The 27,213-nt window shown below is 41.2% G+C and overlaps 1 protein-coding gene across 1 annotated transcript in view; it reads right to left on the bottom strand.

Annotated features, from left to right (window-relative positions):
- Nucleotides 1-27,213, bottom strand: part of CFAP61 (cilia and flagella associated protein 61) — a gene marked incomplete at its 5' end in the record, with an annotated part of 105,162 nt that overhangs the window by 5,034 nt on the left and 72,915 nt on the right. Inside the window, 4 exons of the mRNA XM_081998644.1 lie at nt 14,279-14,484; nt 17,605-17,696; nt 18,202-18,529; nt 22,927-23,219. Of these exons, the coding sequence (XP_081854770.1) occupies nt 14,279-14,484; nt 17,605-17,696; nt 18,202-18,529; nt 22,927-23,219 (919 nt within the window). The remainder of the gene's footprint in view (nt 1-14,278; nt 14,485-17,604; nt 17,697-18,201; nt 18,530-22,926; nt 23,220-27,213) is intronic.

The raw sequence follows: 27,213 nt of genomic DNA on the forward strand, positions 1-27,213 counted from the left end.
ACTGTTCCTGTCAATATTCACAGATTTAGAGCTCAAAACGCATCACCCAGTTTGCAATGTTTAATGCAAATAAAATGCCCTTTTATAGGGAATGGAGAATGTCTTGTCTGTATTTTCTAGATAGGCTGCCAAGAGGAGCTACTGGTAAACAACATTTACTCCCAGATTCCCTTTACTTCTCTTCACCTGAAGAAATGTAACCACCAAATGCAATTTAAAGATATTATTCACAGAAACAATCCCCTTTCTTTGCTGGCTCTGCGTTTTTATCTATTGATCTTTTCAGTTAGAATCACCTTTTCTAAAGGGGCACATGGCGGTTTTGAGAAAGCAGATCTACATATGGCTGCTAAAGGGAAGTTTAATAATGAAAAAACCCATTTGAAGCCAAACCAACAAGTTGACTTTCTGAGGCTCATTCTGAATTTTATTACCACTTCAGCAGCAGTCCCTCAGGGCAAGCCGTAGAAGGCTTGAAAGTATAATGCTCTTCAGTATACGAGATGAAGCTGGCATGCTACCAACAGAGGCTCAAAGGCTCCTCAACTATCATGAGAACGGCATCTGCCACATGTGCTTGCACCATTTAGTCTTTCATAACCTGCCAGAGTGATCAGGCTAAATATGTACAAGATGACAATGTTTGCCAGGAGCATAACGGGTTTTCAAACTTGGTCACTTCCTAACGGGGATCCCCTGCTGGCAGACTTTTATACCGACAGAAGCTATCATGGGAAGGCATTTGTAACAAGATGGGATGAAATGGTCTCCTTTTGAAGACAATAAGCGACATCCTTTTTGTTGCTAGGAAGCTGGTCTCGCCTTTCTTTGACAAACAATATTTAAAGTCTGTTCTGCCTCATTTGTGATGTGTAGCCTACATTAGATGAAAGGGAAAGAGGAGGAAAATATTTAGTGGCGTCCTGTACAAAAGATGTGGAATCTTTCCCTTTTCAAGAGATACAGCATTAAACACAATGGATAAAGTTGGCCACTGCTAGCAAGCAAAAATGGAGTAAGCACACGCATGGCTTTCCGTCTGAGAGCTACCTGTATTTATTCTACATTTCATTTGCAACTACACACCACTTTTGGAGAACAAGGCTTCCACCTCTGTGAAAGCTAATTCTGAAGCTGCCATATGTCCACGGTGCATCCTGGCACTCTCAAGCAGAGGCAGCGAGGACCCGACACTGATCTCTGGCAGCATTTCTGCCATCTAAGTCGAGATCTCATCACTGACAGCAAGGCGCTAAAGCCAGAAAAATCTTAAAAATTGAGTTAAAAACCTTCAGAATAACACACTCTGTTCATAAAACAACAAGACAATAAACAAGAGATAAAAACAATCAATAATTGAAGTTTTTATAAATAATTTTAAATCCCATGACGAGAAAGTAATGGCAGAAAGGTGAAGACCAGCTCTGTAGAGTAAGCTTATCTACTCTGGTAGACCTAACTTTTATCATTCACAAGCTTGGCATAACTGCAATACTCATACAGATCAGTTCTATCGCACCACTGCAATGTTTTCCAAACTTCTGCAAGTTGGGCTTCCCTTCGTGAAAATGAAGCAAAGCAAGGCCCGAATAATTTCTACTTATATTATCAAAGATAGGCTTCTGAGGACCACTGTTGACTTTGTCTTTACGCATTTCATACCAGGTGCTTTTCTTGGAGAATCTCAGCTGAAATCCTCTCAAAAAAAACCCAAAACAAACAAAAACAAACCAAGACCAGAACAGACCGGTGGAAAGAGAAACTGAAAAGCCACGATATGAATGTATACAACATGGCAAAAAAAAAAAAAACCACCATTTTTTAAAAAAGGTTTGATTTTCTCATTCCTGTTAATGTGAAAGTAAATCTCATTATTACAGCCTGAAAAATAGTGGTTTTCTTTTTAATGTGAGGATTGTAATATGTTTTTAATTACTTCCATTCCTTTTCTTGCTGCTTCCATGAGCCTGAAGACAGCAGAAATAACCGGTGCCACCACAGACAGGCCTATGGGCACACCTTACGCACCGGGAATGCAGACCTAACGGCTCATTAAACTACGTGGAATAATCCCTCCCTGCAGGTGATCTTATCAAATTACCAGAGCACATGTCACGCTGAGACTGCCGTGCTCTAGCACAGAATCCAGTTAAGGGAATTTAAACTGTGCCCTAAGCAGCAGGCACTCGCTGCTGCCTCACCTATACTCCCAGTGACTTCTCTCTGCTGTGAGAGCGGGACAAGGTAGGGGATCTTCAGAAGCTCGAAGGACGGGTGGGCACCCATTCCTTGTCATGGTGCCTTTGAAGAATCCCTCTGCAGACTACTGGCATGTTAACTACAGATTTTGAGGACGCTGTGTCTGTTGGTGCTCCTGTGCTACTCAAAGCTTTTATGGAAACAATAACAAAACCAAATTCAACTCCTTGCATCCCTGCTGTCCCCACTCTTTCACCAACACACATGAGACTGAAGGAAACAACTAAGTTCAGAAACTCAGACAATCTACGAAGTGGTTTGACTCTGTTTGCATCTTTTGTTAAACATCTCTAAATAATCATTAATACAGATCTCTTGAAATCACATTCATTTCTTCACAAAGCAGTCTGCTATTTGCTAGTGATCTGCCTTATGTCCCATGAAACTCAGTGGGACTCTGGTCAGAGTTGTATCTTCCATCATCCAGCACTGTAAGCATATGCAGAGCAGCACACATTCTTTTAGTACACAACATAAGGCAGAGTCATTGATAAACATAATCTCCTGTTAATCTGTAAGTAGTGTAGAGTGTCCTTGCCTCTCTGTAGCTTCCCACACTTAGTACAACATAGTGAATTTTCAAGCTGGATGTCCATTTTTCTAGGTTGAAATTTATTTAAGAAGAAATATGCTTGAAATGCAAACTCTCCAGGTATATCAGCTGCATCTGGAAGACACTCTATCAGTTCTCAAATACTCAGACCTCAGAATATTCAAAGTCATTCCTTAGCATGCTTGGATTCCTTAAACTTGAATGACTTTGGCAGTTTATGGAAGCCAAGTTTCACATCGGTGCTTTTGGCACATGATGGAGAAAGCCACTCAAATGCTGGTGTGCTTTTGCTCATTCCTGCTGGTTTTTGCTGCTATCTGGTCAGTTAGAAGAAAGCTGCTACTATTACAAACACTACAAACCAAACCAGAAGGACAAGCAGATGAAACTGAAGCAGCTGGTTAGCTGACACGGGCTCAAGTACAATAAAATTATGCCAGGAGTGCCTGTGAAGAGCAGGGAATTCCACTTCCCGAGAATGGGGAAAGTACTGCAGTGGGTTGGGATGCAATGCAATTTTAATTTCCAGGTCATTGTGACATTACTTCCCAAACACAGTTTGCAGTTTAGCAAAAGTCTTTTCTCCAACACAAGTGCACGTAAGATGAAATGACCCATCTTGCCAGGAAAGGAGATGATGTGTTGTTTTGGGGACAAAATGAATGTTTATAAGACTTAATTACAAAAATATTGTGATTCCAGTTAAAGGAGTATTTCCAGATCTGCCTTGCATAGCTGGACCAGGAATCACAAAATGTAAATTTAAAAACGATATAAATAAACCCACTGAGCATTTCCTCCTAAATATCATCTGACCAGTAATTTTGAAGGACAGCTTGTTTATGTAGGTAAAAACCAAGACTAATTTGTATAAAATCCCATAAAGCACCACCTGAAAGCATTGATCTTAATCACAAAGAACAAAAAATGTTCCCTAGTTTGCAATTTCTTAAAATTCACTTACAACTGCTGAACAATCAAGCAAATGTTGAACCAACAGCCTGGTTGTAGCAAGAAAGCTATTTAATTCCTTGCTCTATAGTTCTACTCACTGAACACCTGTTTGTCCAGGCATTTTAGTCACTCCTGTTAAATTCATTAATCTAGGACTTTCTGTTACTGCTCTGATGCAGTAATTAGTGAAATCAATAGTCTTATGGATAATGAATCTGTGATTTACTTCATTGGGCAGATTTACAAAATAATGTTAGTGTTCACTAATTTATAGGCTGCCACTTCTTTTGTACTTTTTGATAAGTAAATCATAGAAAGGGCGCCTGTGGTTTTTTATCGCTTTTAATGGAACTATGACCAAACCCAGAATGTCTTTTCTTTGGAAGACAACTGGTTTAAAACCCGTGGTTCACAAAAGCCTTTTTTCTGTAGCTGCAATAGCAAAAGATAGTGAAGTGCAACTGATCTCACAGTTCTTGCTCAAGAAAAAAAGCCACTGAATCCAGACCTCGTAGAGGACAACACTGATCCCACTGGGCCCAGTCCAAAACCTCGCTGAGGTTACTGCAGAGACCCACTGACTTTGGCAGGATGGGTGTCAAGGTTTACACTAGGTATTGCTTGCCAGCATCTTCACTTTACAAATGCCAGTTATCCATCATGACTGATAAATCATTTCTGTTTTCTGCATTCTGAATATCCTGGAAATGTTACATTAAAGTGCCATTACCTGGAGACACCATCAGAAAGCAGACCTTAGCAATATTCGCTTCACGTTGAGATACGGCGGTTCTTTCCTACGCAGAGTATCCTCCAGAGATACGCTCCATTGTTTCAGCACTGGTATTTGGTAAAGTTTAGGTACTTTACTAGATAGTAGCAGTTACTGTGTAGCTCACTGAGCCGCTCTTTAAATTTTCTAAACTCTGTGCTCTTTAAAATTGGTATAAAAACATTGCTGTCTGCTCTTTTTACGAGGAAGCTATGGCTGACCCTGAAATAAGGTTTATTGATTTTTTTTTTCACATAGTACTATTTCACATGTAATGTATTATGAAAAACAATTAAAAGGAAATTAAATCTGACACACAAAATCAACAAATAAACTGTGTGCAGTGGTATGATTGCTTTTCTGCAATTATTTGCTTATGAATTCTGAGTTCAATCATTCATAATGGTTTGCATAATTATCAGTATGAATCAGCAAGGTTTGACTGCAAATTAATGCCGTAAGATTCAGCCGACTAGCCTTTACTTACTAATTTGGATGTGGGGTTTCTTAGTAACGTAGCTCTTCATTAGCCAGTTAGCTGCTCCTTAAAAACTACATTAATATCTAGAAATCTTAGGCCACCTGAAGGGGTCTACCATTTATATTGATTTGCTATGTAAGTACAGCTTTACCAGTGCACCTTGGGGTTAGCATTTAATTCTGGTAGCAAAAGGCTGTTAGTGCTTTTATATCCCTTCATGTGTTTCTCTTTCCTTATCCTGTCTCTGTCTTCATAAAAAGCACACAAATTTTCCTCTAATTAGGCTGTAAAGTGTACTGAGTAGCATTAGTCCCTCTCAGCCACGCTCACTACCTGCCACATTTCCTTTCTGGTTTTTTTCAGCCCTGCAGAAAAGAAGTCTCACTGCTTGCCTGATGAACAAAAGCCTAAGGTGGAATCCCTTAAATGTGATCACGGTGTGCTAATGGTATGGGATCCGGCAAATTCCAGACAGCAGTGCATTCTGGTATTTCTCTTAATGAACAATCACTCTTCATTTCTGAAAGTCTGGTTTAAAACCAGCTTTTTTATGTAGCACGCATTTCATGTTTAAATCATCACTGATTATCGAGGCTATAAGTAATGAACTTATATCTTTACCTAGTCCTTTTAAAAATAATACTAAAAACATCAAATGTTGTTCTTTCCCCTAATTTATCTGTTATATTGTGAGATTTATTACAGTTGTGCCAATAAACAGTCCAGTATGGTGTTTCTGCTTAAACGCTCATTAAATGACCCTGCTCAATAAATCACTTTTAGCCTAATGTAAACAGTATTATGATGTGTGAATTAAACTTAAGTAGAAAAGATCTAAATGGTTACTTTAAAATAAGTAAACGTGGTTCATACCACTTAAAATATTTTTGAGCGTTTAGCTTGTACAGCTAATACAAAGTGTAATGTAAGAATAAATGACAGGGTTTGAAGAGAATCCCTAAGGAAACATCCAGTGATATTATTCAGTTTTATAGTTTCTGAATGGAATTTTCCAAAGCATCTTCGTGAAAGGGAGTTTGACTCCCTTCACACATTGCTTTTGCATGTTTGACAGCCTTGTGCCCTATTGCCTATCAGTACCTGTTGCTGTAGAAGCTCTGCCACTCTGTGTAGAGTATCCCTTATTTTTGAAGGGGTGCTCAGCCTCCTGGACAGCAACACCCACCACAGGCAGGCTATATGCAGGAAAAGGAGCACTAGCCTGTTTTTGTGTCTCCTTGCTAACAGCAGTGAATACAGGTCTTCTAACAGACATCTAGGGTGGATCACCACAGATCTACGCATGGGTAAGTTGCTTGTTCCCTTCATATGTGAGCACTGAATCCTATCTGCTATGCTGGCACTGGGAAATAAATACCTTTGTCACTGCATTTCAGCAAAATCACCTGTACTTTTTGTCCCATGCATAGGCATTGCCAGAGTCACAAGCCACCCTCCCAGCTCCTGCTTGCCAAAGAGCCTCTGGTTAATGTCTGCCAATGGGAGCTTCTCTCTACGGACCTGGGCCCTCATATCACCAGTCCCCAAACTGATCTTTGCAGCTTGGTGGACGTATAAACCCCAACTCTGGAGAACCCAAAGCTTGCAATGGAGATGAGGCACTCAGAGCGCCCCTGCGTCTTGCTGCAAATAGCTTTGCTACCATGCAACGAACAATGGCGAGTTCATCCTCCTCATGGTGCTACTTGAGACCACTACGCAGGGTAGACAAATTGTGAGTTAGACAAGTCCTTAAAATGCTGGAAACCAAGCTACTAGAAAAAAGTAACAAAGTCTTTTTGAGCTTAGCTTGGATGAGTGTGCCTGTACGGTTTCTCTGCTAATCATCCTTTAAAACACACGCTGCCTTCCTGGACTCCTTCACAGGACTGACCCTGTAACATGGCTCAGCTCTTAGCTGGAAAGCCTACATATATGTACAGCAAAAGCTGAATGCCAGCCTGTGTGCACTGAGATGGCTCCATGATGCAAACTGAAGCATGGTAAGTACAGACAACTAAACTAAGAACCAAATACAAACATAATATAAATAGAGCACTTTGTGCTATGTGTTACTCAAAACACTTTGATTGCCACACCATGCGTTAGTCTATCAGCATGTTTCACAAATTGGTAAATGCCAGAGTGCTTAACATACAGCATCTTACTGACTTCAGTATTACGCAGAGAGTCTACTCGGTGAATAGGTACAAGAAGAAACTTGAGAAGGGGATGGCTGAGCGACACAACATTTCAGAGGGTGCCTTTTAGAAACTGATTGGCATAACCATGTTGCCTCTGACGGGACACTTCACCACTGTCAGACCAAATCTGTGCCTTTCTTCCAGTGACGCTGCCTTTGCTGCACTAACTGTCATGCAACAGTGGTACTCCTTTGCCTTGTCATCAGTATTACTGCCACACTAACATGATGCAACCAGCACCTTCTGTAGGTCATGACTGAAAACAAGTTCATTAATACAGTATTACAAAATCCCAAGTAAAAAAACCACTCACACTAATTTGATAAGCAAGCTACTTAAGTGTTTTAGAAACTAGTGGGTCAGATTTTTATGCATTATAGTAGTAGATTTGGTTTTCATTAATGCCAAATTAAGCCTACAGGAAGCACTTCTATCTCGTATTGAAGGCATGATGCCAGTGAGCATCCATTTGGTTGCCAAGTATCAGGAGACCCCTCTAATTATCCATTTTGTACTTAAGATGCAGCAGAGGGAGATTCCACCGCTCTGTGGATGTGTTCCATAACTTGGCAACTGCCTTACAGTTGCCTTCATCTCAGGAGAACAGAAAAAGGTGTAACTGGCTGGTTACATTCCTCCTTTGTGAAGCAGTATGGAGCACTGATGACCAGTAACAAATCTATCAGCTTAGAAATAAAAGAAAAAAATATTTTGGAGCTCTCTCCCCAGGCCCCTCTTTTATCTGCTGCTACGGCAATGAAAAGAATTTGAAGGCTTTCAAGCGAGCACCAGAGACCTCTGAGGGAAGGGAAGGAGTGTGGTACAGAGGACACTTCATAGCAAACCTACTGGAATTTGCTTTCTCTTTCCTGCAAGATAAGTCTTCCCTGTCGGAAAAAGCCTCGCTCTTGGGTAGTCAAATTCCAGTTGAGCCTTTTTGAGATGCAGCCTTACGGGAAATGACTAAAAATTGCAGAAACTCCTTCCTGAAGCGGATTTCAAATCTAGGGAGTAATGCTGTTAAATTTTCAGGTGACATAAAAGGTTTGTATACAGAAACCTCGGCTCTAGAATACTGTGTCTTTGGTTCCTGTGGTTTTGCCTGCCCTGACATTGGACCACGGCGTTGTAAGACCTTTCTGCTCAGCAACGTAGTGGCTGAAGGCCCAGATGGAGTAAGCACACCCACCATGGTGGCATGAGGCAGATGGAAGGGTGACCATCGCTGATGGCAATGGTGCCTTTTTCTTGTAGCACAATGTCAAGTCAGGATGAGACTTTTCTTGGTCAGTAAATATTGTCTGTGCAAGGCCCTGAGAATTTGCCCAGCAGACCTTAGCATCCTATGAAACAGAGGGATGAAGCGCGTCCCACTGTGGTGCAGTCAGAAGAGACAGCTGTCTGACTGGATGTGGTCATCTTCTGGCTTAACAACCTATTCCCTCAGCTGTTGTTTGCATAGGTAGAAACAAAAAACATTGGCTTTTAAATTCATGTTTAGCTAAGTAATGAACTGAGACCACTCAGACACTACTCTGAATTAAGCTGGAATACCTAACACCTGTGAGAATCAGGCCCAAATATGGCTGCAGAAGCTTAACTATAGGCAATTATTTTTTAAAAAGACGAATATCTATTGTTATCTCATTAATATCTGTATCACAGCTAAGGCGGCTAGGCATTCTGAGTAGCATGAATTTCAACTGTGCAGTTGTAGAGTTGCAACAAGTCCTCCTTTAAAAATGTCCATAGTACCTGTCTGCTAAACAAGAAAGGAAAAGAAACTTTAAAATTCTTTAGTTCCATCAGATAACAGTGTTGTCTGGTTTAACTATGAGACCCAAAAGCATTATTTCCCTGAAAAAAAAATTAATTCAGAAGCATTTGAGGCTTTCAGTGAGCTGCAAAAATCTGTAATACTGAGGAGGAGTATCTAACTCACTAAAAGCTTAGACTCTCAAGTGCGCTAGTACATTTTGTAGCCAAGTGACTGTGGCAATGTAGTCAGATGATTTTATGCTGGCTTCTTCAGTTACTGCCTGCTAGGTTGATAAATTTATGAACTTAAAAGTGTTGCAAATCTAGGGGCTGAGAAGCTTCCTTCCCTGGCGTGGGAGTCAGCAGGGACAGCAGCCACTGGTGAGCCCCGCTGGCCTGCACCAGGGGTAGGGCGATGCATACCCACCATCCTTTGTAGCTTCCTCTGCAAAGCCCATTTACTGCAGGGGGAAGGGAGAGAAGTTATTTCAATCTTTCATTTGGTTGTGGGTCAAGTCCTGCCGCTTTTAATCATGTTGAACTTGTACTGAAATCAATGGAACTTTTCTCTCAGCAAAAGGAAATGTTATTTATCTCATTATTACCATTAGCCACAGTTTCATGTGCGCAACCGGAAGGGGTTACTTCTTCAAGTTAGCTGAATCTTGAGGGCTTGTTGTTAATGCTAATTTGAAAATGGCACTGGCGCATTATAGTCAGGAAATCCGGTATCATGGGGTTAACTTTCAGCCCTTACACCGAACGCAAATCAGTGAGGAAATTCATTGCTAGGTGCAGTCTCTAATTATTTAAAAGATAATTTGCATGCTACACAGAAATAAATTAGCTCCCAGGTGACAGCTGTTCCACTGTGTCCATTCCTGGAACTAGATGCCATGCTGGGAAATCTAAATGCAGACCAAAAAGATTAAAACATTGTGCTTTCTTGCCTTATAGGAAGGCCCTCCCCAAAATAGAGGCATAAAGAAGGGAGGAGGGGAACAAATGTTCCAAATCAGTAAGTTTAGAAGCTTAACTAACAAACTACAACATTCTCACAGTCTGCATTTTCTTTTCACTAAGTGCACTTCACATCTTGCTAGAAGATACTGCAAGTGGATGTAAGTTTAATGTGTACTAGTTTAAAAAGATTTTTTCAAACTGAAAGAGAGAAATTCAGTCCTAACGTCAGGTTTGCATTCACACGATCACGTGAGATCATTATAGACCACGTGAACACCACCCAAAACAGTTTTTCTTCTTTTATCACACACAGAGAAATCAACAAATGCATTTTCACATTCCTTGCCAAAACAACCAGACAGCACATTTTACGTACGTAAGAGCCTCAAGACAATCTTCATCTCACAAGAGATGCTAAAACATTTTTCATTTTAATGGTTTTCTAATAGATAGCCTTCTCACGGCTAGGTTTTAACACTGTATATTGTTCTATATTGTACATATATATGTATATTGGATATAACATTGTATTATGTGGATTTATGCGTGTTGTATATATGATATGATACATTATATTGCCAGCCTTTTTCCATTGCTCTGCCTCCTCCTGCAAGAAGCACTCTCCTGTGCCAGTTTGCTTTCTGTTACATGAAGATTGCACGCAGTTTGCTTCCTCCTCTCACTGTCTCTTCCTTTTCTCACTAGTCCTTTCACTCTGCCTTGGCTGACCGCAAAGGGCTTTCCTTTACTGCAGCAAGTTGCTCTTCCGTCTCCCACCTGTTAAACTAGCTAGAGAATCTATCCTTCTCATAGCATAGTAACAAAACCAGCAAGACTGATATGAATGGAAACGTATGCGTGTGCATGCGTGTGTGAAAGCACCAGAAAAAACAAGCAAGCAAGGATTAAAGAACAGCATATGTTAATTGCCACAGAGCAACATATGTGATTTCATTCAAATGACCAAACAGCAAGAAGAGAAGGAACAAGCCTCTCTAAAGATAAGTATAAAGAAGATGAAAAATAGGACTGGAGGCAATAAAGTAACCAGATAAGAAAAACCTGGCAACTGTAATTCAGGAATTTTGCCACAGGCTAATGAGAGGTGAGATGAAATAATGAGGCAAAAGATCCCAAACAACATGCACATCTAAAGGCTGTAAAAGACAAGTCCAAAATTAGTTCATCATCACTAATTAAGAAGAGCTCAACAGGTGTGATGAGGACCTGCTGAGTGGTGTGCCTCTGCGTGGCACAGTAGTGATCCTGGCCAGACCACCCGGATACGCAGATCATGGTGCCTGCAAGTTCATGGGTGCAAGAGGACCCTGACCTTGCACAACTTCAGATCCTGGTAAGCAAAGACTAGTTAAAATACAAGCAGTCTTGCAGGAGCTGATGACTCCCCCAGTGAGTATATATGCTGCCATCAGATAAAGTTGCACTTCTTCCTCTTACTGTGTTGACCAGCCTGACTCATCCTATTAACAGATCGTCACTGGGATCTTCATCACTCCTGAGATCTTTAAAATCTCTGTGGATGTTTAGAACTTGATCCTACGTGTAATCCCCCGATCAGCTTGTGCACTGTGCAGGGATCCTGTGATAGCAAGGGAGGCTAATACGTTCTTAATTTATCTCATGAAGAAATAAGCTGTCTGTTCAGAAAGTTAATGTCTCATCTCTTCAAAATCTGTGTGCATAGCTATCAAGAGTGCAGGTAAGTGCAGCTGCACTAAGGTCCTCAGGCTGGGCTACACGCCCAACAGGCAGCAACAGAGAGAAAGGGAACAAATGCTGGTTTTGTCAGGGCCAGGAAAACACTGCTACCTGTGTTACAGGCAGAAATCCCAAAGCAAGATCATTTATCCTTCCAGACATTGATACTGGTGTGAAACTTGTTAGTACATATAACAACTGACACTGTAACCACATCTGGGCAAACAACAAAGGCAACATTTGTGGTTCATAGAAAAGATTAGGTCACAGCTGTGTTTGCATATTGTAACACCATGAAAAAGACTAATGCACCTTGCCACAACCTGAATACTGAGGTTTTTCTAGTGCTCAAAATGTATTAGCTGATCAGCATCAGCTGCGACAAGGAGAGAAAATTCTCGCTCGTCTTAGCCCATATCTCATACAACTGTGTCATCCTCCTTCAGTTTCTACTTAACACCTACTGACAATATACTGTTTATATGAACTTTGCATTTGCTGTGTGCCATTCCTCTCTCGTAAAACAAACCCGACATTTTCTATAAATCAAGATCAATCTCTGTAGCTGCAATAATTCACAAGTTTCACACTCCTCTCAGCAGAGGCATACAAAGGTCTCCTGAAGCAAAATTTGTAAAGAAGCATTTTTGTCCAAGAAACTTCTAAACCTCACAGTTGAAGTTTGGGTTCATCCTGTCTTTCAGTACAAGATGAGAAGGAAAAAATGAGGAGCTAGACTCTCTAATTTACAATGAGGAGAGAGTGCAGGAAGAGGACTGCAAAACCCAGCAGAAGAATGGTGAGAGCTGCACATCCAGTCCCGGTGAAGCCCCGAGACCTCTTCAGGGGACTTCACCCTTTGAGACGGCAGCTGATACCACTATTCTCAAAACACAGCATACAAACCAATCTTTTGTCATTAACTGAAGGGCTTTGGCTGGATCCCCCCTCCCCAGTCTCAGCAGACGTTCTCAGTTCTCTGTCCTTAGCAGTGTACAATGCCTTATCCATATTCTGGGGAAGCTTTTTGACACTGAACGAGCAGAAGTGCAAAAGCTAGAGAAAGAGGTACAGGAATTCAGAGGCTCTTAAGTCCCTGTCTCAAGATAGTAGGTGCTTCATTCCTACAGTTTTTTTTGAACCAGTAGATTGCTATTATCATGCAAAGTTTCTTTTGGACCACAGCACATTGTTTACAGCAAACTTTTAAAAATGTTAGCTAAATAACATTGTTCAATCTGAAAGTTTCCTACCATTTATGCCTTTCTTCAAATCAGTTATAAATATAACAAAATCAGACCTGGAAACTTCTAAGGTATCACTATCAGCTTTGTATCACGATAAAAATTTACCATTTGTTCCTGTGCTTGGCTTTCTAAGCTCTAAACCAGCTTATGTAATGCGTCATTTCACTTCTCTATCTGTGACAATTTAGGGATTTGTGAGGGATGTTTTAAAATGAAAATCAAAACAAGATGTTTTTCTTTACCTCCTGTTTCAATTACATGCTCAAAGAATTCTACCCCATGAATGAAACTCAAGGCTGGTTTTTGTTTTGTTGGGGTTTTTTTGTTTGGTTGGTTTGTTTTTGTTTTTTGTTTTTAAACAAGCTTGACCTCCAAAGCACTTGTTTTCACTGAGGCATAAGGAAAAAACTCAAACTTGTTTTATAGGTCAGGTAATTTTTTAAGATACGAAATTCTACGGAAGTAGCAGAAGATTAAAGGTATAGTAGATCTCATATTTTCAGATACTCCTCTCTCTGTAATAACTTCTTTAATAAGTCTGCATTTCCAAAAGCAATGAAAAATTCTCTCAGAGGAGACAGCACATAAAACTTCGCTAGAAATAGCCAGGCTGTTAGTCTCTCTCACCACTTGAGAGACCCTCAGTCCTTGCCCTGGAACACCTAGTCCCCAGGACTGCCCTGCACTTGCTTGGGCACAGCGGGCAGAGGGGAGCACCTCAGAAAATCTGCAAGACCTATTTCACTGCTGCAAAGTGCTGCGGTGGGAGAAGTCCTGCAGGTTGGATGGGGAACCTCCAATAAATATGCAGAGTCCTGAGACAGCCTCCAGCTGTAAAATTAAGTTAAAATAAAGAGAACGCAGTCTAGAGGATAAACTTTAGAGTTTGTTTTATCACCAGACAAACAGGCAAGCTGTTGAGTGTGACTATCATCATGAGTGATTTAAAATCTCCCTAGAAATCTTCAGCTTGAAAAATTGATTCAAACTGACAAAAACACTGTCTTCTTTTAAAAGTGACTTCTGAATATGAATCTTCATAAAAAAGGATTGTTCAGGTTCAGCTTAATGAGTTAAGCCTACCGAATATTCTAAGCAAAAGCTAAAGATACTGAAATGCGCTTTCAGAGGAAAGATGGTCAAGTAAGCCACTGCTGCTTCTCTAAGTAAATCTCAGACACACAGCTCTTTCCAGGAAGGTCTTCAGGGGTTGCATTACCACTGATAATTTTGCCAAATAATGGAAAATATTTTTTAAAAATCTATCTTTTGTTCTAAGGGAAAACAGCCAGAAGATAAACCGTAATAAAATAAAACTAAAATTCTGCCAGAATATAGATTTCATGCACAATGTTGAGTTTGTCTTACCTGTAAAGATCTGTGATTTGCCCTTCATTCCAGCGATAATAAAGATCATTAAGAAGACGCTCATGCTGTCCATACAAGCAAATGTAGTTGGAGACAGGGAAGGGTTCCTTTGCAAAGCAGGTGATGCTATCTACCATACTGTATTTGTTGATGTGCATCCTGAAATAATTCCCATGTCTTGCCTCTCCAGTTATAATCTCCATCCCCTGGAACAGAAAAAATAAGGAAAGCTGTGGAGATAGAAGGAACACCTGACTTGGCATATGTACAGGATCAGCTAGGGTTTCCTAGCTAATGTTTACCATTTCTTAAAATCCGCAAGCCTTTTTTTAATGAAGAATGCCTGTTCCTGGTAACATGGTTTATACAACAAGGCACTTTGCTACAGTTCCAACACAAAGATTTTCCATGTGGTTTAGACCTCGATTAACTGCACACAAAACTGTGCAGCATATGACTGCATGTGCAGCGTGGGCTTTGGTTGCCCAATCCTGAGTGCCATTTGAAACACCTAAGGGTATCTAGGCCATCTGAACTAGGCTGGCAGTTATGACACAGGATCCATGGAAGACCTGTGACCTCCTGGAACAGCAGCTGGAGGTCAAGAGGGATGCCCCGGGGCAACCCAGACAACACTAGATGCCTCTGTTTAGGCAACTGAATTGAAATCTATTCATGCTAATTTATTATAGAGAGTCCATATTATTGCATATGCAGGGCATATCATAATTTACTATAGGATACTGTTGCGATGAATGAAGAACACACTGGTATACTTTTACTCTCTCTCCAGATTTATAACTATACATGTATATTTTTATGTATGTATATACAAACAGTGTATTTGCAGAGTCCACGTTTATGGCATATCATAGAAGCTATGGTTGATACTACCATATGAATCAGTTACAAGCAAACTTCAATGTTACAACTCAAAGATTTATCACATACCAGTTCAGAATTTTGGCTTTGTGTAAGAAGTTTTTCAGTAGTCAGAGGTGCGATGTGCTGGAAGAGCCTTCCAACAAGGAAACAAATACCAAGAAGGACGCTGTTCAGTTCTAAAACAAACTTCTAAATTTTTTAAATGGCACTACATATTAGACAGTTGCCTGCAACTGCAGGAGGCTGGGCTTTATCTCCTAGGACGTCTCCTGCAGGCTATGTTCGAGACTTTTAAATGATTAATTACTATTGCCTTAAAAAAAATGCATATACTTACATTACATATGCATGCATATGTATATGTGTATACATATACACACAAACACATACACACATATATATGATTTGGAATTGCTCTCAGTGACTCCCCCTTGCTAATTTGAACAGGGGCTGCCCAGTGTTGCTAACACCAACTCTACTATCAACAAAAGAACAACGTTGGAGGTCGATGCTCAAACTGTAGCATTTAGTTTAAGCTAGTTAAATCAATCACTTAAAAGACAAAAATGTAAAAATTTGTTTCAAACCTCACATTGCAGTGGGATGATCAAATAGCTTGAAGCTATTTTTTAAAGCTATATCCATGTTCCAGTTTTATATATTTCTAAAACCTGTTGCTAGGCTACAGTAACCTTTGTTACTTCCACATCTCTCAGCTAATACATTTCACTAGCTTCTCTTATTTCTTAGGAAATTCTTTTAGGATTTACATGAAGTTTCTGGAGTGGCTTTAAAGATGTTCCCTTTTCAGAGAGCAGGTAATCAAAGCTGCAGCAAAAGAATTCTAATAGCGTTCTAGCAATTTGGAGTGACAAAACAAATTTTTCTCCCTCTGATAGTCTTTTCTGCTTCCCAGTACATGCTGCTTTGGACAGCTCATCCTGCATCTGCAAAGCATGGAAAACAAGGTGAGCCATGCTTTGATCCCTCCCCACAAAAACATGGATTCTTTTTTAAATTCTTTCTATAGGCCATTGCTGTCCAAGTTTTAAAATCAGGACTGAAACAGTCTTTTAAAAGCTTTACATCACTCTTTACATCAACTACAAGAATGGCTTGATGCAGAAATTCCTGAGGAAAAAGGTATAATCTGTATGAAACAGGAGCTTGCCTAGGTGGAGGGTCCTCTCTGGCTCTAATATATATGGATCTGGTCCTTTTCTTGTTTCACAAGTCAGGTTCTCCAGTAAGAGAAGCGTATCCACGTTTGTATCATGGGCATGTACAGCCCAACTGTGTGAAGTGTTTCCCTCTTTCCTGTTCAAAGATGACTTTGATGGTTGCAGCGCTAGTTATTTTCTAGCAGCGAAGTATGGAGCATCCCTTCCAGAATATATTCTTTTCCTACTAGTCTAGAAATCAACTGAATTTTACTGATAGACTGTGAAGTTTTATCATCTGTATGCATTTATAGCACCTTATTCCAGAGAGGAAAGAGGTTAAGCGCTAAGGCTGAAAGCATATTTTAGTGAAATCCAGCTAATACTATCCTGTGTCCTCTTTATAGAAATTATGCAACTTTTGAGAAAGCCAAATATCAGAAAGTATGGAAACGAGCCTCTAAGAGGTTCAGTTAGTTATATAATTCATACTTGTTCACCAGCTGTACCTGATTTATATGACACACCCAGGCTTAGCTGACCAGATCTGTTCTTATGCAAATTGGATGGCAAATACCACCACTACCTTGATGTGCTTTGTATTAAGTATGTGCTGGGAACTTCAGAAGCCACGTGTTCCATATGACTGAGAAAATTACTTGTCTCTATATAGAGAATCAAGCAAAAAGCAAGCCATTCTGAAAAAGAGAGCACTGAGGAAAAGCCAACGTGATAACCTCCTAACTTGTGCTGAGAAAAACGGCTCAGGAGCCAGACACAGGGCTGAGGTACCAACTCTGGGAAAAAAAAAGAGTCAAGGATTTGAGCTGTAGTGCCCCATTAGGGAGCTATTTAAACCCAAAGTGCTACAAATAGTAATGAAGAATTCAGGGCATTAGGTCTTGATGAGTATTTCCTGCCTTCAAGGACCAAAACCTCCTTCGGCTTTGGTTGATTTTATGGCAAAGGAATTAAGAACTGCAGTAAAGAAGTTAATCAGATAATCTTATCTGTATGTATTCCACATTTACAACATGACAGTGAATTTATATTAAAAAAAAATTTCAAATAATCACAGAGATTTTTATGTGGTTTGTTCCGTTCCAGATTTTACCGATAAGTTCCATCTCCGGAAGGTCTCTACATACATACCTAGACCCATGCTTACTCAAGGTACTTTTTAAGATGCGTGGTACTTATGCATACACCTGTGCTATGCTAAATAAGAACATCTTTCCAAATGGAGGACAAAACAAAGAAAAGTTAAATAATGTAACTTACATGATCACACAGTGCAAGTGCTAAGTCCAAGCGGATGGGGATTTCTGGTTTGGAAATATGCAAGTAATTATAGCCTCCAGGAAGAACACCTCCTGCCATAAATGAAAGTATGAGATTTATTAAATCATACACAAAGAAAAAAAAGTATTTGTTTGCCCTCCTTCACCCATAATCTTTTGTTTGTTTACTAAACAGCTCTAAAAAGAAAACAAGGAACTTATTTTGTTTTGGTGGACTTCATGTTATAAGCTTTTTTTTTTTTGGTACTCATATACATATTAGTGCAGTAGCCACACATTGAAAAGTTCCGATTATAGCTTTATTGATCTTGAACTTGGAATAAAGACACCGAGTTTCACTGGAAACACTCCAGATTTACTGCAATATAAATGAAAGCACAACTTGGTCCGCTATTAGCAAAAATCTACAGCGTAAGCTTTTATTGCAACTTACATCTCTCCACTGACTATATAGGGAGCTTTGAGGACTTTACTACCATTAGATGGCATCTTAGGTGACGATGGACCTGCCCTTACAAGATAACAGCAAAAACACCAAAGAGGGTATGAAAGTATGACAGAATCCACTTTGACGTACCTTTAATTTTACACCCTTTGTACATGGGGGTGAGTCTATCTGTGCCTTCTGGTGGCTTAGAAAAGGGCTTAGCGGTTGGATCAAAGAGATTCAGCATAGATGCAGCAAGCTCAGAGCCAACCTCTTTTGAATTGAAGTTGCTGTGTGTCCATTCATCTACATAATATCTCCTGGAGTACTTTGTCAAAGGACCTGCAGCCCTGATACTGACGTCATTAGTTCGGAATTCGGTATCAATCACAACTCTTCCATCAAAAACAAGGCAAGCATCATTAATTGCCTTAAAGGTTTCATAATCCACTGTCTTGTAGGCAAAGCTAAAAAACGCCTAAAAAAAAGAGATGTAAGTAAGTGCAGGTTATCATACATTAGTTACTGGCTAACTTTGTAAATCAAAACCCACACTTCGTTCTGGAAGTTATTTATTATAAAAAACAAGAACATGAAATAAAGTATGATTTTACATACACAGCTAAATCCTTCTGATCCAGTATTTACAGCTACAAAAATTAAAACAAAGACAGTAGAGGGGAGAATTACTAAACTAGACTCATTCACTGCTGGTTATTAGATGAGTTTTATTTTAAAAACTCTAATATTAACTATGTAAAATAGCCTGAGTGGATGTGTATATTTTCTGTGTTAATACAAGCATATGAAATAGACTTGAACACTTTATGAAGTTGGTTTTCTTCTTTCAAATGCTCAAGCCAAACTGAAAAACTAAGTAATAGAAAAGTACAATTTACTTTGCATTTTAGCAGGATAACTGTATGTTACAGATATTTTTCCAACTGTTGTGCTGTTTACTGTTCACCAAACTATGTTACTATGGATACCAGCACAGGGATATTCACTGAAGTGGAAAGATAGGAAATTCAAATTGTTCAGAGGAAACGTCATCCTCATTCAAACTACAGCGTCAGAATTAAAGCCAGTGGAAGCTGGGGAGGCCAGGATGTTTGTGAGAGGTGCAAAAGGCCTGAATATTTACCTGAAAAGGAAAGCATTCAGATTTATTATACTTGACAGTGACGTAGATTTTAGAAAGCATATTCAAACTTTGTCAGGACTGAAACACATCTCTAGCTGTTCCAGGTCTGGATAATACTTGCTTTAAGAGGCAGACTAAGCTGCACCTCCTTAGTGCTTGGGACTACTGCTCCTGCAGCAGCTGGGGTTGGCTGCTGTCAGAGACAGGGCACAGGTCTAGGTGGACGTCAGATCCATCTGGATCATCCAGGTCAGCCCAGAGGAGCCTGTGTCAGTGGCTAAAGCACTTGGTACATCTGGCAGTCAGTTACCGAATCTGGTAATGAGCAAGCAGATACCTATTTGCCATGTGGAATTGAAAAAAAGATGTGACCTCCATTCTTTGAAAACACTGTCTGTGCTGTCTTACTCCTCCTTACAGAACTGGCCCTGAGGTAGGGATTTACCTTGGGACCAGCATCTATTGAAGCCATGAGCTCGTCTTCCCCACAGGAAGATTTCAAGGTTATTGAAAGAAAATCACCCTAAATCCTTAAATTCCCCCTCTAAGTCTCAAAGGAAAAAAGCTAGTGATAATTCCCTTTTGTCTTGTGGCACCTGCATAGTCCCTTCTCCTGGGACATAAGGAAGCAGATCAGACCTCATCTCCCAAAACAGGAGCTGAGGCAGCACCACTGTGACAAGTACTACAAAGCAGGCGGTGCTGGAAGCGGCCACCGATTCGTCCTACGCGTTAGGCATCGGTGTGGAACAGATGTGCACGCAGCACGTCACGCAAAGTGTGCCGGATGCCTGAAGAGCCACTTTGAAATCCAGCACAGCGCGACAGCGAGGACTGCAGGGTCCCGCCACAGCCCTTGCCTTTTGTGTGCACGCTCCGCACAGACTCTGCGCATTAATTAGCAGAGAGGAGATTTTGAATCAATTTAGAATCACGTACATCTTGCATTTCTCTTTATATGTGTTTTATCTGGTTTTCTGCATTGCCTAAAAGTGACTTTTCAGATGGGCTTTTGCCTCTTTAATCTGGAATCAAAAATGTGCTCCCTAAGAAAAAAGTGCCTATCCAGATGAAGCTAAGAGAGGTGCTGGGGAAGGTAAAACCCGCATCACCTGGAGGTGTCTCTGTTCCGAAACACCAGAAATGAGGAGCAGGTAAGCAAGGCTGGGTCACTCCAGCTTGGAACCAGGGGGCACACACACAGAACAGTCCCTGCCCCACGCCCTCGCCTCTGTCAGAGTGCTGCAGGTGGCAGAAGTGGGAGAAGCTACAGCTACGAGCAGTGTCTTTGTAGGTGCCTCTTACAAAGGATAAACCGAAAGCTGGCAGAACAAAGGTTCCCAAAATAGTGTAAACAAGACTGCATCCTGGACATTGAGGGTTAAAAGTAATAAGAATGACAAGGTTGAGAGAGGTTTTAAACAAGATCATGGTCTGCAAAGGGTACAGATGAAGACTGACCGTCTCATTGCAACCATACAGTTTGTGACGCTCCAGAGCCTTTATAAAGAGCTTTGTCTTTCATCAGTGCCCTCAGCTTTTAAAATGATTAGATGACAAGTTGAATGTTACTGCCCACCATCAAGACATATTACTGTGCAGGCTGAGGAAAGGGTGAAAAGTTACTAGATGAGCATGTGTTATCTTGCTGCCTTCATCTTAAACAGTCTGAGACATAACTGTATCAGGGCAAAGCAGCGTCAGTAGTATGTCCTTCCCTCAATGTCAGCCTCAGGGAGGACACACTTGTGACCTGGGTAAAGGTATTACCTGATTATACCACCAAAGAGCTTTCCTGTGGACTAAGGGCAAGCGTCAGATGCTCATGACCGGCTGCATGAGCCAGCCGGAAAAAAAGGCACAGGAGAGGGAAGCAAAGGGAGCTGTAAATTCCACAAAAAAAACCTCACTGGTACAGCAGAGATGCAGCAAGCAGAGAAGCCAGAGCCTCCGGGCTTGTTCGTCTATAAAGCAAGTAATGAACTATGTGCAGTTAATGGAATTCTAACCATCTTTTATATCCAAAATCAGCAAAGCTCTGCCCATGAGGGCAAGGGGACCACACAGTCCTGCATCCTGCCGGCTGACAGGCAGGACGGTGTCACCGGAGGGGAGGGGACGGCTGCAACCTCCAGGCTGGGAGCCATCTGTCAGCCCGGGAGGGGAGGGAGGGAGGCTGCCGCATTAGGGAAAGAGGAGATTTTCTCTCGTTGTTTTTATCCTGCAGGACTCAACAAATTAAGCCCCCAAGAACTGCCAATCAACAGTTGATATTGGCTCAAATCCCAAAAGGCCCAGAGCTGCTGCAGTGCCGATTCCTGCACAGCCTGCTCCCTTGCGAACGCAGCTGCCTTCCTGGCGAAGGCTGCTCTCTGGAGCCCTGTCCTCCTCTGAGCCCATCCTCCCAGATGGCTGAAAGCAGATACAGGAGCCATGCAAGACAGTTGAACCAGTTTTGGAGACTATAAAGCCCCTGACATCACATGTACTTGCATGTCTCTCATCTTCGAGACTGGGTAAGAGAGACCTTGAGAGGGAAGAACCACGACAGGCACGGGGCACAAAGGGGCAAGAGGACCAAACCACGAGGAAATCAGTGTCTTTGAAGGAATGGCACAGGCCACACAAGCAAGGTGATGGGGAAAAGATCAGGGGCTGATGGGGAGGTGGTGAACGGCTATTCAGTTGCAAGGACAAGAACCACATTGAGATCTCTGTGGAAGAAGGATGAAAACAGAGGGGTTTCAGGGAAAGAGGAGAGAAATCGAAGAGCTGCGTATGAGGAGAGAGTGGAAGGAACGTCACTACTGATACGGTGACCAAAGTCAGGAGACTGCTAGCAGATGAAAGTGCTATACAAGGTCTTCATCTCCATCAGGAAGGGCTTAACTATCCATATATTAAAAAGAAAAGGGCTGGGAAGGCCCAATGATTTGGAGCTTTCCAGGCCAGGGGAGCCAGCAGGGACCATCAACTTCTGGGGAGCTCTCCAGGGAGGCATGTGGCTCTTTCGTTCCAGAATTACAACAGACCTACTGCACAAAGAAGCGTGCACACAGTAGGGTGTGCTGAGGGGGCCATACAGCTTCCTACGGATGCACGTTTTGAAGTGACTTTATCAGAAGCACTCACTCATGTGGATTAGCCCAATGAAAGAAAACCAGAACTATTCTGCCCATTAGGAAACGCTAAAACCTGTCCCAGATCTCACAGTGGGGCCATACCTGTGAGTTTACATATAATTTATTTAGATACTGATACCATAGATAAACAAAATGCAGTCATTAATGTAGAGGCAGAAAAATCTGTTTAAAATGTATTGCAGTTAAGTTACATAGTAGGTCTCCCTATCCTAACATTATGGGCTTCTACTATGACTTAATCAAATCTTAATCAAATGCACATAACTGTAGACAGGAGTTACTGTGTGCATTTAAATAACAAAAAAATTTTTGGAATTATTTAGAAAATGAATTAAGAGTAGCTGTCACTCAGCAATGAACAACTATTTGTGAGTCAGCTGACTTAAATACATTTTAATCCAAATCAGTCAGGGCATTAACAATGGTTTTGTTTGGATTTTTTAAAAACAATCCTTTATACTAACATGTGACTATTCAATCTTCTAGAGACAATGAGAAAATAGATAAACCAACGAGGGACTACCTAAATTTGACAGTCTTTGTCTTAAAAAACAGGCTGAAGAAAATACAATGAAAGCATATACTTACTGAACATTGCAATTTAAACGGTTTTGTATTTGTAGTGAAAGCAGCACATGTGATAAGGTCTGGGTCGTCACCTTCATTCCACTGTGCCAGGATACTGTCATAATAAACAGACACGCCAGCCCTTGACAGTGCCTCCTGAACAGCACTTTCGATTTCGTTGTTGTTAAGGCAAGTAACATTTGAGCTGAGTGGAGGCTGTACGAGATGTATGCGAGAACCATTAATTCCAAGAGATAAGAGGGTTTCTACCGTGGTGTAAATGTCAATTGTATTCCCATAGACAATGATGTTCCCTAAGGGGAAAAAAAAAGGGGGGGAAAATTTCTAAGACGTACAATGAAAACCTTATTAGTATAACTCAGATGATAATAACACAAAATTGCTCTCTTTGACCCTCTTATTTCTCTGATGCTATGAAGCAAACAATGTTACCTAGCAACAGTAGCTAAGATAATTTAGTGAAGAATCTGTACAAAACATCCCACAAAGTAGGCAAGTACTTAACATGTAAGTATGACATTCATTCTGACTATATAATTTGAAATTATTTTGATTGAAAATCCTCTAGGGAAAAAAGAAAGTTTTTATTTTGTTCTCCCCTCCTTCCTCAATTTTGCTCATTCAAAGGACTTCCTGGGCAGGGAGAAAGGAGCAAATCAAATACATCATGCAGAAAAAAAACAAACTGTGGAAAGACCAAGTTATAGAAAACAAGCCGTTGTGCAATATTGGAGGTCACCAGTGCTGCCGCTTCCTTCCGCAAAAGCCTAATCTCCAGACAATGGAGACGCCCCTGCAGACATACCCTATGCCTGCTGCTTCATATCTGCCGGCTTGTCTCACCCAACTGCCCTGCTGCAGGGCACAGACGACCGATGCACTCAACGGCAGCGGCTGGCAGCTCTGCACCATTCTTTGAAGACAGCTGCCTCCCTCCAGTGCATGTCGGAGACCACCCAAAACCCAAATGCCTCAAGTATGTGCTCCAAGCCAGCCAGCCTCCATCCTTGCACACTGCCTAGAAATCAGCAAGCTCAACACAGACACTTCTGATCAGCTGGTATGAAAACAGCGTTTGGATATTGCTGCTCCTTTTGCAGTCCATTGTCACTACAGCAGAAACCACTATTTAAACCAGCTCCATTTTTCCACCCACTGGGTAAAGGGAGCTCTGATTCAAACCCACAACTCCCACCTTCCAGGGGAGTGCCCTTAACTACAACACTGCAGGCTATATGGCAGGCTCTTGCCAATTCTCTTACGGGAGCAGTGCCACTTCAAACTGCATAGTTAAAGCTGAGAGTGAATAGGTGAGGATGGGAGGGAAGCAAATTCTGTGTGAGCATAATGGGACTCTCCAGCCTAATGGCTAAAGCCCTCCTGGCAAAGAGGGAGGCAGAGCTGGGATGCATAGAAGCACCCATGTGTTTTATCTAAGGATGGTTTAATACAAAACACACAATCATTCCTCTGAGCTGGGACTGAAACGTGCTCCTCTCCTCCCTGTTCCCTCTGCCTCCCAGCTCAGAACAGGAACCTTTTTTTCTGCTCTGTGATCCACTGAATCTTCAAGAAATCCATGCAAAATGGCACAGATCTTGTAGGACAGACTGGGAATTCCTTTCCCAGTGGCTAAGGACCCTTTGCCACACAGGCCACAGCCAAGCTCCAGCCTGAGGAAAGGAGGATCGAGCCCAGGCTTGCAGGCTCCTCCGTGTGTGTGGCAGTAAGCACGCACCCAATCACCAGCTCTGCGACTGTGCTGCGCTCAACTGCCCCAGCAGCTAGCTCAAGCTGCAAGGCCAAGGCAGATGAACACCCAGCCTGTGAATTTTGACAGACCTTCAGTAAGACATCAGCTCCTACACGTTAAGTCTGATGGGTGTTTCAGTACGCCAAGAATCTGATCTGTCAGCACAAGGATGCATCAAAATGCATGTTCCCATACCCGGGCAGCGCAGCTGATCAGCAGGTGTATTTATTGCTTTATGGGAAACCCGTGGCAGAAACGGGAAATAACTGGACCATACCGACACAAGCTAACATGCAAACATCCTTGCAATAGAGGACATCATACATGTCATGCAGCATGGAGCTGGGAAAAAGAAATTACAGAAAAGCTAACAACACCCAAGTGTCACTTTTCCAGGTAACATGTGTAAACCAGAGGAAAGCCAGTGCACAAATCCCAGGCTTGTCCAGTCTCAGAGTGAAGCTGAGGGATAACACAGAGGATACAGGGCCTTGTATGAGCAGACAGATGTTATGGCAGAAGTTTCTTTACAAGCTCTGTGAAAACAACTTGTAGTCTGGTATTGAAGGAGAAGAGTGGGATGGAATGTACTAAAGAAAAGAGAGCGTTGAAACGTGTGAGGTGTTTCAGGAATGGCCTGTAATTGACATAAACAGCAGCTGGCACTTGGTCACCACAGGCTACAGAGCCATAACTGCAATGAGAATTTGGACAAAACAGCTGACTTTCCTACATAACTGGCTTGATCTTGACTTTTGGCAGGATTTGTTCTCCTTCATGGCACTGCAGGAAGCAGTGATGAGCAGGTAAGACAGTGCCTCATGCAACTAACTTGCACGTTTATCTCTGATTGGCTTTTGTGTCTTGCTACAAGTGACAGAATCCCCTACAACCTAAATTTTATTATTTCATAGGCTAATTTCACTGGGACCATGTTTTACTGCATGAGACACAGAGCAATCCTAAACAGAGCATTCACAAAGCCCTAGCTCCCAACAATATTAATGCTAAAAATTGTTAACAGATGTCCTATTATTCCCCTTTGACTAGAAGGTTATTTTATTTGTCCATATCAGTTTGGCTACTTGTAGCTGCCAAATAAACATAGCTCTTCATAACTGTCAGAGAAAAGAATTGCCCTATGATTATACATGCTCACAATGACGGAAAGCGTATTTTTAATGTTCACATCAGTGACCAGAAGGACAGAACAATTTTACCTGCAAATGTATTCATCTGAAATCATAAGAAGAAAGAGATCTTAGTACTTTCATAAATACAATACAGAATACGTATAATGTGTGATAATGGGGGTTCTGTCCAATGTGTACATTGCTAAGTGGACTTTCCAAGCCAGAAGAACCCTTTCCACTGCTCATGCCTGCCAGGATGTCTCTCTGTAGGCAGTACTGTCCTCACAAGGGCCAAAAAAGACGACATAAGACTGATCCATTTTTTCCCACTGCTGCAGCAGTGTAATGCAAGAAGTAAACAAGCAGAACCAGTGGTGAAATACAAACTTACATATATTAATTTTTAGTAATCTAATGTGCTAATAGTGCAGGTAAGAACGTGGTATGTGGATGCTGACAGCTTCACGTTACATTTACACATTTTCAATTAGGAAGGGGTGAAAAGCATAAGCAGCTGAAGAGGATACAGTGGCCGGGAAAGGGGAATGAGAAGTGCTTACCAAAGGCACAGCCTAGCAAAGTTAGCCTGACACTAAGGCAAGCAAGTCTCAGCAAGTGAGAGATCCTCACCATTTGGCAGAACCAGCCTCTTTGGAGGGAAGTTCAGTTATTGTATTATATGTTGGCATTTTTGTATAGATGAGATCAGATTCGAGCCCTGCATTTCTCAAGGAAAATTAAAATTCTGTTTTATATGGTAATATTAAATACAACTACATTAGATCAAGGAAAGCAATGCTCCTTTACTGACCTCTTGTAAATCAACAATTTACGGTTTTTGCTTATTACAATATTAGTGGCTTTTTAGATTACAGTGCTAGTAGTCTAGGAACTACAGATATTCATTATGGACTGAAATTATGTTCACTGGACAGATAGCAGTTCCTCAGGATGCTTTTATTATTTAACTACATAAAATGTATCTATCTGTGAGTAAACATAATAATCTTCCATGGAAAAAAGCAGCCATAAATAAAGACGGTTAGAGTAGTTTTAGCATTTTTTACTAGAATGTCAGCGTTCTGCAGCAGAGCAGGCTCATTCATTTTCCACAAGTGGAAGCACAAGATTTCAGTGACCCTAGCATGACCTGAATCTTTTTAGTTTGCAAAAGCTGAAGGAGAAAACCAGTACTAGCTAAAGCATCAATGGCTCCAGTTGGCGATTCATGCACTGGAATTTTAATGCGGTAGTATTCCTACAAACATGCTTTTAATAAGGCAGTAAACTATGTTTAGGTAAAGAGAAAAAATAATTGCTCCATTTTGTGCCATTAAAGCAGTTTTGTTCCTTACTTTACTCCCACCCTACTTTTTATTTTCATGGAAAGTGCAGAGCTAA

The sequence above is a fragment of the Phaethon aethereus genome (assembly GCF_964289735.1).
Source record: "Phaethon aethereus genome assembly, chromosome: 3".
Taxonomy (NCBI): Eukaryota; Metazoa; Chordata; class Aves; order Phaethontiformes; family Phaethontidae; genus Phaethon; species Phaethon aethereus.